We start from the raw sequence: 18,445 nt of genomic DNA, 5'->3' as shown, positions 1-18,445 counted from the left end.
TATATAGAAATGTGAATAAGAAATTGAAAAAATTACAACCTTCAAAGTAACTTGAGTCTAAAAAATTAAAAAAAAAATTAATTCCGCCACAGTTTGTCACATTCTCGTACGATATACAAGTCACGTTTTGTCATCTGCTTCGGTGGGTCTATTGAATCAAGTATTTGAAGGACACTTCCAAAATGTTAATGCTCTAACCATGGCATTAATCATCTTTGTCCAACGAAGTTATTTCTCCAGGATACCCGTCGTTTTCGTAAAGAAACAGAACATAATCACCAACTACTCTTTCATCATTTCTAAGTCCAGATTCTTCAATTAATTTTTTGAGCAGGTTTTACTGTAGTAGTCATAGTTTAGTTTTTTACCTCATCTATGTCGTCATCAGACTCTCCGAATGTCAGAAATGGACCACAAAGCGGCACGTCTTTCTATCAGATAACTTACATCACAAGGTACAATGCCACTTTTTCTAGATCCAGAAATTAAATTATAGGCAGCATTTTCAGAGATTCTTTCCATTAACTCCTTTAGAAGTGTAGGAGAATGTTGTTATTCCAACACATTTGATCTATGTCCTACGTGTGTTTCTTTGTAATGGAACAAGATTTCTCGTCATGCTTTTTTCATTGGAGCAAAAAATTAAACATCTAAAGTTGGGTTACGTGTACGCTGTTGGGAGGGAGACACACAAAATGAATATAATTATCCCTGCACATTTCTAAAACGTATACGTTTATATGTGATGAGGGATTGTCGCCAATTATAACTTTTTTTCTTCAATCCTCTTTAATCTAGGCAGTAAGAGTTGAGAAAACTAATCAGCAAATGTCTGGACTTCAAACCACCCTGATGCGGTATTGCTATAGCGAGTACCAGCTGGCCCATTTTCGGCTCAAGTATCCCACAAATGCTTGGTTAGGTGTTCGCCAGCAGCGTTTCCTGCTAACATTAACGAAATACAACTTTTTGAAGAATTGATTATTCGCTCTGAGTATTTTATACCGCGCTTAGTTAAAACTTTTTTTGACCTGAGTTGTCGGTCAAATTAGTTCTTCTGCCTTTTTCATTCAAATATCTCAAATATGAGAGCTTATTATTTCTGGACGTGAGAAGTCAGAACCTGAGCAGGATTTGATTCAGCTTCACAGGCTCAAGTGTATCCACCGTTGGTCGATGTGGGGCTTCTCGGGACAATGAGGATTCAACGGACCATTTCAATGATACTCCAGTTGGCAACATATTTATTGATTGAATGTGTTTTAAAATTTCTCATTGTAAATCCTCGAAGGAAGAGGCTGATTTTTGATTTAAGCGTTTAGATCCCTATTAATCATTGTCTGACCCACAGCTGTAGTATAATAACGAGATAACGAATATTAAGAAACACACAGCAATTGTTGATTGTACAGATGGACCCAAATGTCAGTCTCAGAGTCTTTGGTTCAAAAATCAACAGCATATTTTCATCAGCTCTTCTCAGTCTCAGGTTTCTGATTAGTGTTTATAAATGAACAACTTAGTTTTATGTAAAAGTTGTCTGTTTTTTAATTGAAGCTGCATTCTATTTGGACCCAATATTCTTCTTTTCTATTACTTCTATGTATATTAGGACTTTATACTTTTGTTAAATAGATTGCCTCTCGGCAATAAGATCGGCATAAGTCAGGCAACGCTCTCGTAGGTCCGTACTCTTTTGAGGTTCATGTTAAGGGCCAAAGTTATCTGAAAATGCTCGAAGACTCACGTGAGCAGATGGAATGATCCAACGCTCGCGAATACCAATTATTTATGCAGGATGGAGCCTCGCTACACTACGATTTATGTGTTCGGGAGTACCTTAATGTTTATTTTGAAGAATGAATAGGCGGACGAGGATTTGTTGAGTGGCCCACACGGTCATGTGACCTGACACCCTGTGATTTTTTCCTCCGGGGCCTTCTCAAAGATCAATTTAAACATTTACAGTGCAACTTTTTCGAATTCTTCTTAATTTTCTTTTAATAAATTTTCCTTATAATAAATTCATTTTGACGCTGCATTTTTTTCTTTTAATACAAATTTGTTGTCTGACTTATGTATTCACTTGCATTTATCGACTTATTCATAGTAAATAATGTCTACATGGAAAATTCTTTGGAACGGGGATATTTAATTTTCTTGAAGAATTATTTTTTACTTTGATTACATTCCATTAATTTGAATCTTTCACTCACTGGCTGACCTAAATTTGAACTAAAATAACAGAAAACATCAATTTGAAATATGGGTTTCAGCTGTTAATACTCATACAATTTTAAAAACAAACAACAGAGCGTACTGGAGTAGATAGAGAAATTTATAGCGAAAAACAATTTCTTTATGGGATTAAGTCGATTTCATAACTTCAAGAAAAGTAATTGCGACCTAAAATAGTAAATGGATTGGTACGCTATGGAATAATTTTTTCTTTTGTAAGGACAATAATCTGTCAACCAAATTTGTGTCAGAAAATATTTTCTTCAAAATAAATAGTACTCGTGCTATAACAAAATATATTGTTGCGATATTCAACAAATATCATGTTAATATCGATGATAACACAATACAAATTTTACAAAAGTTATCCAAGCGTAGTTCGGAGTCATAACCAAATCTGTAATACATTAAGTGCCTATAATTGAAAATATTGCAAAAATTCTCCTCTATCTTATATCACTGATAAATAACTATATATTTTATCATTTTCAGAGATCCCCTTCATACCTGCCATGAACTGCTGCGATGTGGAGTTATGTAATGGCAGCGGCTCGAGGTGACCCACGCAGGCGCCCCGGGTCGGTTTTTACTGTACAACCTGTATCTAGCGGATCAGGACCTGGTCCTTGCAGAGACGGACTTTCAGCTAATTCTGGAAAGTACTCTTCCAACTATCTGGCAGGTTACACCAAAGTGACAAGGGTTAGTAAATTAAAAGGGAAAAACACCGCTACGTGCAGATACATCCCGGCTGATTCTTTCCAATTTTTCCATCGTAAGATGGCCAGTCTCCATTTCCTGGTACATCGTTCAATTCACTTCCCACTTAACATCTAAAGATACGACAGGCAAAGGACCTTTATTGAGGATGTAGCTGCACTCAACGGCTATGATAAGAGAATTGTAAATATGTTAACAGTCATAGCTTTAAGAAATCCCTATATAAAACCACTTTTTCCAAACTCAAAACGAAAAACAAGAAAAATTTGCTTTGGTACCTTTCAATCCGATGTATACAAATTGGATTGGAAGGAATATTCAAAAGAGTGGGTTTCAAATTGATTTATAAATCCAACAATACATTAAATCAATTGTTTTAAGGATAAAATTCCAAATTTGGAAAATTTTCAAATATGAAATTAGCTGTGGTGACTGTGATGGGAATTATATTGGGCAGACTAAGAGATCCGTTGATGTCCGTTTTAAAGAGCTCATTTAAAACATGGACGGACTGAATTTGAGAAAAGCTTAAATAGGGACAAGGCCAAGACAATAAAGGGTTTTATTTTACATGCAGTCTCTGAAGACGATAACCTGGTTATCAAAAAGCGCGTCTTACAGCGTAACTGAGTATTGATGTAGTGGTAGTGTGTTAAGTTAAAATTAAAATTTGGCTCTCCACAAAAACAGCAATCTAGGAAATTATTTCGCAAAATAAGTATATTGTCCCACTATCAAACCAATATTTATGTCTTTAGGAATGTATGTAAAGTATCAAATTACCGCGATTATTCAAAGTTGTGGTCGTTTTCTGCGTCACCCAATATTTTCAGAACTCAGTGGATGTTCGACATTTCGGACCCTTATCATGCTGCACAACACCTCAAAATTGTAAAATAATTCAGCATTAATTTTGACATTCAGTTTTGGTTTTGGTAATTGAGAATAGAAAGTTTCACAGTCAAAAGTATCGCTTTGTTTCTGTGTCACAGCTTAAACTCATGATTAATCTTCAAGGATAATTCAGTTGGTTTTTTCCAAGATTGTAGCAAACTTTTATGCAAATTCGTTGATCTGATATTTTTAACAAAAATAAAATGCAACAAACGTCAGAAACAATGTAAGCAAAGTATCTGCGCATATGAATGACTTATTTTTGGGACAAACCTCGTATATCATTTATGAACTTCATCAATGGAGAATATTTGAATTTGACTTCAATAGTTCCAAAGTTTGAAAGCTCGAATATTCACGACATATTCTACATGTAGTTGTAGTTACTGAATCGGTCATATTTTCAAAATAGGTGACGGAATCTTTTTAATTTCAAAGAATATGAAGCAAATACCCATTTTTGTTTAGAAGTATAATAATATTTCCTATCACAAAACTCTATATCAGTGAAAAATTGAGAAAAATGACATGTTTATCGAGTATAACACCGTGTCTCATCTTTCTACCGATTAATGCGGATTGTAACTGTAAAATACGAGGACTGCTTTCCAAGGAAGGATATGTGGAAAGAAAAACCTACCGCCCGGGATGTTCACGTGATGATCATGCACTGATCATTTTTTTTATTTACTATTTTTCTTCGATAAATAGACTTTAGTACCAGTTGTTTTATGTTTTGAAACAAGAACATTGTTTTAAATGCGGATTATTCTTATTATTTTATATTTTGTGCATTTTGAAAGTTGTGTGTATAAAAAATGTTTTTCTATAGATGTTTTTCTGACAGCATTTTGGTCTCCCTCCACCGTACAGATTCAATTAAGACCGTAAAATCTCAAATTTTTAGTTTTTTGGTTGTTCAAATTTGACAATCAATTTTTTTACTTTCATAGCACTGTTTCAATATCAAAATTTGTGTTTATTTTGTATACTCTTATTTCAGTATTTATTATTATAGTCGTAGATAAAGAAATGTATTTATCTTGCGGTTATAACTCACTAAATCAATTACAACAAACTACATATGTGAGTTACAATATTCATTATAGTTATTATATTCTTAGAGGGTAGTTTTTGGAGGAAGTAAATATCCCGTCAATCCAACAATCACATATTATAAGAGAATCAATAAACTATGTAGTACTAATTTAGTATTATTCAATTAAATATATTTGCCATCCGGTGTTTTATCTTGAACTAATACCGCCGGTGTCATTTGGTAACTGATAAAAGACAATTATTGAAGTTTATTTACTCAGTATAGTATTCGTCAATGCTTGAATACTAAGCATAACATTTTTGTTGAATCCACCAATAAGTATTAGAATATATATAACATTGTCATTATAAATTTATTTTAAGGATCTTAATAATACCGCCGATAAAAATATTATTTATTGTATTTTATTGGGGGTAAAAAATCCTAATCGAGATTCTAGTGTATTAAAACTTTCACAAATGAGCTGCTCAAAGTGTCTTATCCAACGCTCTAAAATTAGATGTGATAATTGCAAATGTCGTGTTTGTGAAAAATGTTCAAAACTCTCTGAAATTGAATTTTATCCTCTAAGGAACCGTTTTGGAAAATTTTATTGTGATGATTGCACCAATCCCGGAAATAAAGACGTGAGTAATGATTCTTATTCATATCATATCTGGAAACAATCCAATCCATAATTATTATGGAAATGGTAACTTGGGTCAAGTTTCATACTAGAACAAATATCTCCTGTTGTAAGCTTTCGAGTATTTTACAGTTAATAATTAGTTAAGTCGACGATCAGGGATCGATTTACTACCAACAAGACGGAGCTCCACCGCATTATGCACGTGCAGATAGAAATTATTTAAACGAGGTTTTTCCCAATAGGTGGATTTGAAGACGAATGGCTGGCTAGATCTCCCCATTTGACTCCTATCGATTACTCCTTAAGGGGTAATTTAAAACCTAAAGTATATTGATGATTTGAAAGTTAGGATAACGGAAGATATTATCAAAATAACCCCAGAGGTCATACAAAATGGTTTACGAGAATTCCAAAATCGCCTCGGATATTGTCAAGAAGTGAAGGGTGATAATTTTGAACATTCAATTTGACTGTAAAGTTTTGTGATAGAGACATTATCAAAATTTTACATCTCATTCATAGATAACACTGCACCAAATTTAAAAAACTATATTTATGCATAAGAATAAAATTCCTTTCATATTTTCATTTCATTTCATTTTCATACTGTACATTATCATTATATATATATATATATATATATACAGGGTGATTCATTAAGAATGAAATGAATTTATAAAAGCTATACACTTACAACAACATATTTCAAATATGAAAATGAATAGGATACTACAATAAATTTAAAAACAAAACTGAAACGAAACATCAAAACATAAAACATTTTTCCTTACCATATGTACAAGGACTTTCCCAACAATTATCGAATTATCACAATAAATATGATATTAGTATAAGTCATAGAGGACATAAAACATTCTCCAAATATTTCACTAAATTGAAATCTAAAACACCAAAAAACAAAAGAAATAATATTATATATCAAGTGCCTTGTACTAATTGTGACGCTGTCTACATAGGGAAAACATCTCAGTATTTAGAAAATAGACTAAGAGGTCATCAATACGATAAAAAAATAGAACTGCATTAACGAACCATGAAATATCAAAAAAACATAAATTCAATTATAAATATTCAAAAATTCTTGAAACGGAATCTAATATACGTAAAAGAGAATTTTTAGAAATGGTTCACATTCATAAGAACGAAAAAGCTATAAATGATAAAAAAGATCTAAATAATTTAAGTAAAATTTATAGCTCTTTTTTGTAAATTCTAATAAATTCAATATATTTGAAATGTGCAAACCAAAGAAAAATTAATTTTTCTTATTGGAACAAAGTTCTAAGTTGATTTTATCCTTATTTTGATATTCATGATGAAGGTGAACTACTAGTGTCCCACTACAAGTTGAAGCTATCTGTATATGGCAAAATACTTATAGTAAAATCATAAAAATTTCTATGTTTGGGTTTTCGGATACAATCTTTTTAACTAAAATATGGCCGAATTCCGGTTCTGCCGAAATTTAACTGTAACTTTGTTATTTTAAAATCTACGTAAAATTTTAGAATACTTTTGTCTAAAAACTTTTCGAAAAATGCATATTTTCTGAGTTATTGATTTTTTTGTAAAAAATTTGAAAATACAAAAAAATACAAAGCCTACTAAAAGTATACATAAAAAATTAAAACTTGTTAAAAAATACAATAATAATTTAAAACCTTAAATATCTCGGAAGCGACTAAAAGATGGAATAGGATTAGTAAATACAATTTGATTTGATATTTTTTACAGACCCCGACAAGATGAAGAAAAATACTTTTTCATTTCTTAGTGCTTGTATCAAAGGGTCAAAATAAAATTTAGACCACACCTGCATCTGCATCTCTAAAAATTTACAGAAAACATTTAATATCTGTATAACGGTAAGGCTTAGGTATAGGAGAGTATACATGAATTTGCCTTATTTTGTACCCGTAAATGCATCAAAATAGAAAAATCTGGGTGGTTCTATTTAAAAAAATAAAGAAATTTGCAACGGTCAAATTTTTTACAAAAAAATCAATAACTCAGAAAGTATGCATTTTTCAAAAAAAGTTCTCAGTCAAAAGTATACTAAGATTTTATAAATACTAAAATTTTAAAAATGTATTAATATATAGGGTGTTTTATTTAAAAAAACAAAGTTATAGTCGACTTCTGGTAGAACTAGAGGTCGGCCATTTTTAAAAATATTTTAGTTAAAAAGATTGTATCCGAAAACCTAAACGTAGACATTGTCATGATTTTTTTATAAGTATTTTGCCATATACAGATAGTTTTAACTCGTCGTGAGACACCCTGTATATATATATATATATATATATATATATATATATATATATATATATATATATATATATATAGTACTCCAATAATTTCAGTCATATTTAACAATTTCTTTTTAATTTGAGCAAAATTTTGTGTAATAATATCCGTGTAAATTTGGCTCGAAAATTCAATAAAGCATCCGTCTTAATTGTCAAACATCCTCTTCATCTATAACGCCTACAAGAAAAATGAGCTTTTTAATCAAAATCAAATATTATGTACAAAAAATACAATCATTTTAAGTGTTTTGAGTTTGAACAGGTTTTGAGATATTTAAATATTTCAAATCGAACAAACAACGAAGCAAAACTGTAATAACAATGCTAACATTTACACAATTTAGGTGGCATTGTTAACTTTGTGTAGGCTTGTCTACGAGGGCTGCTACTTAAGTTTTGAAATATGGCAGCACTGATATGAATATGTCAAATCTGAGATTGCCATCATAAAGTTTGACATTTTTATTGGTGAACATACTTAGAACGTGTTGTCATATGAGTGTATTTGAGTTGTTTCCAGATACTTGAAACTTTCATTTTGTATAAAAAATTAATTTAAATCGCCAAATTTTTCTTGCAATGATTTCTACATAGACCAACAGAAACCACCAAACAGAAATTTGGTGATGGAGCACCATCTCAAACAACCGGGTTTCGCTGGTTTTCGCTATAGGATGAATTTCGTGAAGGTCGTCCGAAATCGGCTGCAGTACAAGAAAAAATCGATGCTGTGCGAAACTGATATTGGAAGATTGTCATGTGACATACCGTGAGAATGAGACAAACTTGAGCATTAGTTCCATACATTTTGCATGCACATTTGGCTGTCAGAAAGTTTATTCGCGTTGGATACTACATCATTTGATAATTGCTCAAAAAGTTGGGGCGATTGGTGCAAAGAAATGCTGAAAAATCTCAATCGTGGTGTTTCAAAAGACTTCTATCATTTCGGGATGGTGATGAATCATGAATCTGTGCAAATGAACCTGAAACTAAACAACAATCGACTGTATAGGTCTTCCAAGTCGAGCCAAATCCAACAAAAGTTGTTCAAAAAAATCAGGGACACCAATCGCAGAAGAAGAATCATTATCCACCAAAACAATGCCAATCCTCACACATCAGTTCAAACTAAGATGTTTTTGAACAATGAAAACACCGAAATAATCGGTCATCCGTCATACAGTCCTTGTTTGACACCCTTATTCTCTCAGATAAAAAATAAATTGCGAGGTCAACGTTTTTCTACACTATCTCAAAGCTTCAGTAGCAGCCCTCATAGCAGGCTATTTCAACGTATTTTGTAAGTTCCCAGACCAATCTGTACTTGATGCATTTAAATCACATGTTCTAGAGTCACCTCAATCAGAATGGAAATAAGGCTTCGACAATTAGTTCAAACACATGCAAAAGTGTGTTAATCTTAATGGAGGATAGTTTGAAAAACAATAAAGCCATATCCAATTATAAATATTTGTTTTATTTTTCTATTTCAAAACTTCTAGGACTTCCCTTCCTAGGAGAAAATATATGGATGATTTTGTGAATCAACCATTTTTAAATCGATACATTTTTCAATTCCATACATCAAAACATGTATAATAATAAATATATTGAATAAATAAACTTATCGAATTTCATGATCCCTTTAAAAGAATTATATTATTACATAACTGTCTCGTTGTTTCATCAAAATTGGTTTGTTTTGTAATAAAATCGGTTCTAATATCTATAATTTTTTCAGATATAGCTCTTATTAGATCCGACGTGTGATATGTATCAAGAAAGTTCAATCAATCCTTGAAATCGATCTTTTTTGGAAACATTAAAACGCATATTATAAACTAGGAGGCTTGACGAATCTTCATACATTTTTCTTTGGGTATATTGAATTATTTATCATGGTTAATTTGACGCAATCTATATGGGACACAAAAATCGGAGAGTCGCACTTGGTTCTGCGATTAAGAAAAAAATAATTATAATTTTCATGGTATATTTGGAACGTATTCACCTGCATCTTCTTTATTTGAAACTTGAGAAAATTAAAGTTTATCAGATAATACTTTTATTTAATTAAATAATACAATTATTATCATAGCAATCCATGTAAGCATAACACAGCTTATTAAACAGCAATTTGAAGTGAATTGTATAAAATAATTGAAAATTTCATAATTTTGAACGAGTGCGGCTCATATACTAAGTAACATAGGAAAAATTGAGCTATTTGTTAACTTACCTATAAAATGTTATATTACACTTGATCAAGCCTAATACGTTCTGTTACGTCTCACCATAAGTTGACCATACTTTAGGCTTTTTTCTACGGTTTAAGTATTTGTTCTCTCCTTTCATACTTCATTGTATAACCAAAATTCTGCATTTTATGGAATATATTCTCACAATTTAATGAATCTTCTGAATGAAGAATTGCATGTTAAAAATAAATTCTAATTACCATTAGTTCTCTGTGGTCCAGAGTAGTTGAAAACAGTACTTTGAAATTCTTTTCTCCAGAGGAAACATCAATAATAATAAAAATTTTGTTTTTCAGAAAGATCGCATCTTTAAAGGGTTTTCTCGAGACGAACTTACAACCAGCAACTCAACACTTTCTAGAGATGGGTCAAGGGATGTATTGGCAGAAGTACAAGTACATACACCCCTATCCAAGAGAGGTCAATCGGGAACTGAAAAACCGCAGGTATTTTTCATTAATTCTAAGAGAATATTTCAATCTTTTTCTTCGAGGAGGTCGGGCGCATTAGATTACTACGTCGTATATATTTAATACATTATCTCGTTTCTCTATTATATGTCTCCAAAATTTGTTTTCATTTTTCGCAAGTGTTTGTTTATGTTGAAAGTGTTAACATAGCCAAAGAAAAACATGAATGAATATATACTAGGACAGAAAAGGCTTTCCCTTATCATGAGCTATCCAAAATATACTATACTATTGGTTTTGAAAAACGTTATTTAGGAGGTATATAGAGCTACGTGGTTCAGAAATTTTTTCTCGTCCACCTTTAATCGGTGGTCTGTCAATACAAGATCGTGGATTTTTGTCATGTTATCTTCCGCGGTGCCGCCTGCACTTGGCTCATAAAAAATCGACGTGTAAGCATATTACAGCTTATTAAATCAATTTTAACGGCTGAAAGGAATGAGAGTCATCATCCACAACACCCAAACGCTTTTTAGTTTCGCTATCGGCGGCATTTGACTACGATATTAAGCACTTATCGGATTACCCTCGTAATGTAACATGATTATATTTTGATGTTGCTTTCGCATAGACCAATCTTCTCCTTTTTCAGAATAGATTCTTGCATTTGTAATATCTTGATATGGTAATAAAATTTCAGTGATATTGTCAATTCTGCATTCTTCATCATGTTTCTGATTCTGAAGATGAAGGATAAATGACGTTTTGGACATAATAACTTTATATTGCCTCAAAAAGATGGAATAATTTGGAACAGTTTCAATTCTCACTGTTTTATGTATGTCAATAAAAGTGTAATATGAATGAAATTTTCATTCAAAAAGGATTAATTAGATTTTGATTCTCAAAGTAGTTTTATGTTATCATTAATCTTAGATCTAAAAAGTAAACTACCTGTTTTATGTATTCTTTAAATTCCATCATGGGAAACAGATCTTATTATGAAACATACCTTGAATTTAAATGTACACAATCCTGGAGATCTATTTTCAAAGGTAAATATATCGAAAAATCTTGCTCAAATGAGCACAGAGCAAGAGTATATTATTTATATTGAAAGTCTTTCAAAAGCAACAAATTCTACTAAGACGAGAATTCTACTAGAAATCTACGAAATAAAAAATTATCTTTTCTCTTTGGTACTCGTAGCCTTATAGACGACAACAAACATCATAACAAGTTTCTATGTTTTATTACTAAATAATAATTCTTAACATACTAATTTGTTTATTCCGATGTGTTCACTTCGACATCAGATTATTTACTGATTATACAGCTCATTTTATATACATTATCTTCACGTTCTAGAATCTTCTTTTTAGATTGACTATAAACAATTATACCAAACAATGTAAAGGATCCTTCCGGAATTGTACCCGGTACATCCGCAAAAATTTAGATTCTATTCACATAATCTAACAGTATCTGCTTTGTGGTCTATTTTAATAGACGAGCTCGTACTTTCAATACCTACTTTGAGCATAAACTCCAGAAAAACATTGAATGGATGATTTATTATAATCTTCGCTGATATCAAACCAGATTCTATATCAAATCTTTTCAAAATCGAGCAAACTCTTGGTTTTTGTGAACTTTAATATACATTTTCATTATGTGAACCGTCAGAATTGAAGTGAACTTTTTCAAAGTAAACCAATATTAGTTCCAACGGTTGAACGTGAGACTATTATGTCCCAACTAAGCAAAACGTGACTTTAAAGTCAATGATATACACAATAAAAATAATTCCCAATTAACTAGATTTTTTTGAGGAAAATGTTTTCCCAAAAGAAATTTCCTGAGGTTCTTTCTTGAACTAATAATATTTTAGAAAATAATTGAACGACAAAAAGGAATTTAAATCAATTCAAATTTAATTTGTGTATTTGAATAAAGGAAGAAGTTAATGTATGCCAAAAATAGAATATATCAAAAAGTTATGAACAAAGTTATTGAAACATCATCAGTACAATTGAAAATAAAATAACATTAACTGAACAACAAACAGCAAAAACAGAATCTGTTTTATATACATACTATAATTTGAGCGAAATTAAATATTTAATTTTATAAGTTCTGTATTTATATCTATTTTGTATTTATATGTATCTAAATTGAACTGTTAATTGCATCTGCTTTGGAATCTATAACTCATAGTTTAACAATTGAAGACAAAAGTTTTTCATATAATTGAAATAGATTTTGATAATCGCGTAGTATTCTATTCATAAGACGAAAATGTGAAATAATATTTTGAATAGAGCCGTACACACATACTGTTACGAACTCGTCCCCGACATAAAGCCAGCCCTGTACGGTTGTAATGGGATTCTAGAATTTGGCGAAGTCGCCGCCCGTTAGATGTTTGTTGTTATAAATGTTTTTTTTTATGGCAGGCGATTTATTTACAATGTTTGTTTTGAACTTATTTCTAGGAAGGTCTTGTGATTCATTTCTGCTATATAAATCAAGCATGTTTAGCGGAGTGAGTTAGTTTATAACAAATAGTCATAGTGAACAGAATGAAATAGAAAAATAACCGCAGAATTTAAATAAATTATATAAGTTAGTATTAGTAATAAGTTAATTATTATATAAATTAGTTAAGTGTAGAAAAAAGCGTTTAAATAAATTAAGTCCATAAATTCACCCTACCGATAATAATAGTGTATAAATAAATAAAACAATATTACAATACTATACAATACAATATCTTTAGAAACTGACTCTAGAATGTTATTCAAACACGAGAATGAAATCTAATTGAAGGTCATACTATTGAGGTATCAATATCAAGTGTTACAGCAAAATTAATAATGGAAGATTTGGAGGAAACGCTCTAAAACAAAGTTCACATGTATATTCAATTTTATTTAGTATCATACTGTTTCACAAAATAAATTGAAAATATCAACCAAATATTGAATTTTTTATTATAAATAAACTCTTATTTCCCAATCAAGACTGAACGAAATAATAAAAAAATTGAATCAAGTGAATTAGAATCAATCATAAAGAATATAGACAGTAGTCTAAGATTTAAAACACAAAAAATTAAACGAATTAATATTATCTACGAGGTGCTTTGTCGTAACGATGCTGTTTATGTGGAACCGACATCTGATTACTCACAAAATAGATTAAGAAATAATCTATACGATATAAAACTGAGAAAAAAAACCAATTGAATAATAAAATTTCAACTAACCTCAAAATCAAGTCAAATATAGAATTTTTAGAAATGGTTCGCATACATAGGAATGAGAAAGCAATCAATGATAGAGAAAGATTTAAACAATTGAGCAATTGAGCTGAGTTACCCAGACTTCAACCAGGCCTGGGCCATGATTTCCGGGTTTCCCAGCCTTGGCCCAAGCTAACACAGTCGTTCAAGTTTGAGGGCTCCTACATGGGTATTTATCTGAACTAATTGATTCATATCAGGTAACATGTTGATGAAGACCTAAGTGAGATTGATAATCTATAAAATAGACTTAAGATCCAAATCATGAAAATATTGAAAATTAGATTACTTTTTAGGTATAAAACTCATTAATATTCAACTTTTATGAAATAATACGCCTTAAGATAAAGTTCATCGTCTTATCAGAATTAAATCTAGTTTACAAGGTCATGACCAAATGTTTTAGGCTTTACTCATTGACACTGAGTGTTACACCCGAAAGAATAATTCATCTAAATTAAACAGTCTTTCCCATCATATCCAACGCATTTTCGATGGTATTATCTTTGTGAAAAAGTGGACGATGAATATGACAGAGGTTTTCAAGTCCATCACGATTATAGAACAATTACTAGAGCCCTATGCACAAACTTTTAACAGTCCCAATATGACGTCGTTTCCCATCCCAATGCTATTATGCGCACCTATTAAGAAGAGACTCACGATTTGTCACTGAATACAATATTACACAATATTGTGAATAACAACAAATGGCAGACACAATAAAGTGAAAGCTTATATTACTGTTTATTCATTGAATATTTTTCTTATGGGAGTGCTTAACTAATTAACATTTAAGTAGAATCAATATGTCTAGTAAAATATTTTGTGGTGCGTCACAGAAAGTACTAATAATAGATTATCTTCCAATCTTTGTTGCTTTGAGATTTGAAAATTCCGCTAATTCTGTCAACACTAACTTTCACCCACCTCTTGATATGAGTCGACGTGAGCATTAGTCATGTCGTCATTAGTGATGGCTTCGCTGCGACCACAGCGACCGTAATCGCCATGAAAAACGGCCAAAACAATATTTCAGGTGCAGTGAACGCTTCGTGGAATGCACTAAGTACGAAAAAGGACAGAAGGCTCGAATGTGACGTATCTCATGTGTACGCATATTAACAGATTTATCATCAAATATTTGATCACAAATTTGACTCGTAGAAGCAAAATTTTCTCGAATAAGGCCACTTGGTATGATGTAATGCAATGCAAGGCGCAATATTTCTTGATAGAAAGCACGCGCAGACGAAGTTCAGGTGATTGTTTCATGCAGATCTCGAACTTACAATATCATCGGTTCTGGTACCAATTTTATTACCTGCAAGCTGCAATTCTAAGTAGAAATCTAGTTACTTTCTACTAGGTATTTGTTTAATTCTCTAATATTTGTTAGTGGCAGCAATGATGTGATTGGAAGAGACTTGCAGTATTCATCTATACAATATTTTGCCTTGCAAGAAATTGCATGCAATTGCTTGTCATGCAGCCTATAGTTAGTGGCGCATACCTTGACGCTCGGTGAAGTACTCCTCGGTTGATAAATCTTCTTGGTGTCCTAACTTTTCCTGTATATACACACATGACCGCCAATAGTGTTCAAAATGATGGATAATTTCATGATAGGATAGTAGGGTACCGATGTCGATATAGCTAATCTGAGCATAACTTAACATTACTTAACGTCCTCGAGCTTTATAAAATGTACATGAATCTTTTTGATCGGTTTTCGTGAAGAAGAAGAATTATTTTTTGTAAATACGACTATAGATAAAATATTGATATTGGTTTAAATAATAAAACTAAGTATATAAGCACGATACAATCTATCTATGAGGGTTGACTTATATTCGTTTTAGTGAACTTTCCGGTCAATTTTGTAGCCAGTTCAAAGATATATGAGATATATAATTTTTATAAGATATAAAAGTCAAGTGAAATATGAGTTTCAATCAATCTTAGATTAATGTTTTTTTCGTGGGAAGTATATGAAAAATAATATTTGTGCAATTAATATCAATCTCTCTAAATTCTCTCTCGAACGAAAAACAATGAAAATTCTTGTTTGCCTTGTTTACACAGATTCTTTGCTTTGAAGCCATGAAATGGAAAATACTGATGAGATTTTCCATTTTAAATATAATTTGCTCTATAGAAAAGGAAATACTCTCTTTATGAACTAGTAAATGAAGTAATACAGAGGCTTCTCAAAAATAATGACTACATAAAGATCCTCGCTAAATAATAAAATATAGATGTTTGAAAATAAGACGCAAATTACTGATTGATAGAATCGATTTTGGCCGTGGTATTTAGCAGCAAGATCAAGGTCATATATCTTGTATACTAAAAATACTGAATAAGAACAAACAAAACCTAGAACGAAGATGCAGAGCAAACGTGCCAGGCTTAACTTGCATAACTTTTCTTGCAACAAATAATCTATGCGTTCCAAAATTAGAAGGATAGGTATTCAAATAGTTACGATGATCGTTACTGTGTTACTGAAATACAAAATGTGCAGGAACAAGACCCAATCCTGTATTAAAGAAAACTACAAAAGCCTAGAGAGATTATCATTTAGATTAGAATAATTTATATCACTTATTACTATTTGATACTAAAAATTAACAGATGATTTTAACAATTAAATAAACATTTATTCCTAGCCTAAAATATCAACACAGTCGTGGTCAATTCTATCAACGGTAATAGAATGAAGTATCGAGAAAAGTCCATGTTGAAGCTTCTCATCATTGCTTAGTAAGTTTTTTTAGAGTAAAAATTCGAGTATTTGACTAAATAATCACATTGTTATATCACGAGTACTATATTCGTCATTCCAGTAGTTATTTTATTACAATTGTGGTAGAGAATGGACTAAAATCTAGGGAAATATGTTTAAGCTACCAAGACACGACTTTCTCGAACACTACAACCTACAGAAGTTCAAGATCAATATCCACAGGCATCTCCACATGGCAGTAACCACTCGAACTATTCGATTGTTGAAGGGATTACCCTCTTGGACATGAAAAATAATTCCCTCGCAAAATTTTAACACCTATTTACCGTTGTCACAAAACCGTAACTTTCATTAGTATGAAACACTAGCAAAGAGAAGAGTAACTTAGAGTAGATTTTCTATACTAGAGATATTCACAGATAAACAAGAAACTAACTAGTAGAAAAATCTATTCTACACCCAAACGCTAGAAACGAGACAACAAAAAAGAACTGGAGAAGTCGTGATATGATAGAAGGTTCTAAGAATTAAAAAAGTTATTAGGAATCTATTGATTGCTCTAATATCCACGCATATACATTTAGAATGAAGGAAAGCAAAAAGAATAATCGATTTTATAATATTTATCAGAAAATTGTGATGAGGGACACAAGGAAGTACTAACTAAGAAATATTCAAGTATTTTTAAACAGTAGAAGAAACTTGTTACTAAAAGTATTTAGAAACGCTTGGACTATTTCTGATTATCCAAAACATTGACAAATTGTTTCATAAGATCAAGCTCCATCTGCAAATATATAAGTGAAATGTTTTTTTCTCCTAATTGTACCCATAAATATTCTACTTTCCTGGCTATTAATTAATTCGGGCAGTACTTTCTTCACCTAGAAACTGTACAATTCGAGCCGCTCATGAAAACTCATAAATCACACGTCATAAGAATTTAATGATCGCACATATCCCTTACGAATAAAAGATTTTGAAGCACAATCATTAGTTTTATTAGACGTACCCTTCTTTATAAAGGTAGAAGAGTTACGTGGTAGATTTCCTTAATAATAATAATAATAATAATCAATAAGGAATACTTGTTATCAATCTCCGCGAAAATACAAATTTTTGCTTTGAGAGCATGGGATTTACTACCAGTGTGGATAGTTATTGAAGGAACAATCAATATGAAAAAGTCAACTTTACAGCCGACTGGCATGCGAAATTAGTATGATCATCCCGTATATACTTTTATAAATGAATGAACAATCTATAAAAGGATCGATTGACACTTATATCCTTCATAATTATTGCCATTATCGACGTAGCTCTATTCGCAGTATCATGTTCGATTTCACGCATTCAGTTGATCGGTAGCCATCATGGCAAAAGATTTGTTGTTCGACTGTCAGTGATTAATCCACACGTGCCTTCCATTTGTTCGATTAAATTGACATTTAGGATTATGACACTACATACCGATATCTGAGATGGTAACTGTGAGGTTGAATATAACACCGACAGATGGATCATATGGGGTAGGTAGGTAAATAGGTGTATGTGTATTATAATTATAATATACGGAGTGTTCCAGAATCGGGCAATCGGTTTCCAAGTTGTAAGCACACAATTTTTTGCCCGTTGAAATCATTTATTTCGTTGGATACTAAATACAATTTTCAACTTTAACATACGTCAAACAAATATATCTATCTATTTATGAGTACTTGATCAAAAAGTTATCTACTTGCAACGTATTTTTTATATTCTCGTTAAAATTAAAATTCAATTGAAGCTTATTTTTCAAATACCATATCAAAATGAATTTTTTGAACATTCTTTGATTTCAATATGACAGTT

General features: G+C 31.3%; 1 protein-coding gene across 3 annotated transcripts in view; it reads left to right on the top strand.

Moving 5' to 3' along the window:
• Positions 1 to 18,445, top strand: part of LOC130897966 (cyclic nucleotide-gated cation channel subunit A) — a 224,062-nt gene that overhangs the window by 125,038 nt on the left and 80,579 nt on the right. Inside the window, exons 2-3 of one of the 3 annotated variants that reach the window (XM_057806963.1) lie at positions 2,731 to 2,940; positions 10,428 to 10,577. In XM_057806963.1, coding sequence (XP_057662946.1) covers positions 2,764 to 2,940; positions 10,428 to 10,577 — 327 coding nt within the window. In that variant the 5' untranslated portion in view covers positions 2,731 to 2,763. Of the gene's footprint in view, positions 1 to 2,730; positions 2,941 to 5,169; positions 5,539 to 10,427; positions 10,578 to 17,888; positions 18,124 to 18,445 lie in introns of those variants that run through there. The other 2 variants (XM_057806962.1, XM_057806964.1) reach the window with 2 other exon arrangements.

Source organism: Diorhabda carinulata, chromosome 9 (assembly GCF_026250575.1).
Source record: "Diorhabda carinulata isolate Delta chromosome 9, icDioCari1.1, whole genome shotgun sequence".
Taxonomy (NCBI): Eukaryota; Metazoa; Arthropoda; class Insecta; order Coleoptera; family Chrysomelidae; genus Diorhabda; species Diorhabda carinulata.
The sequence above is the reverse complement of the archived record's forward strand: the minus strand, read 5'-3'. Positions and strand labels throughout refer to the sequence as shown.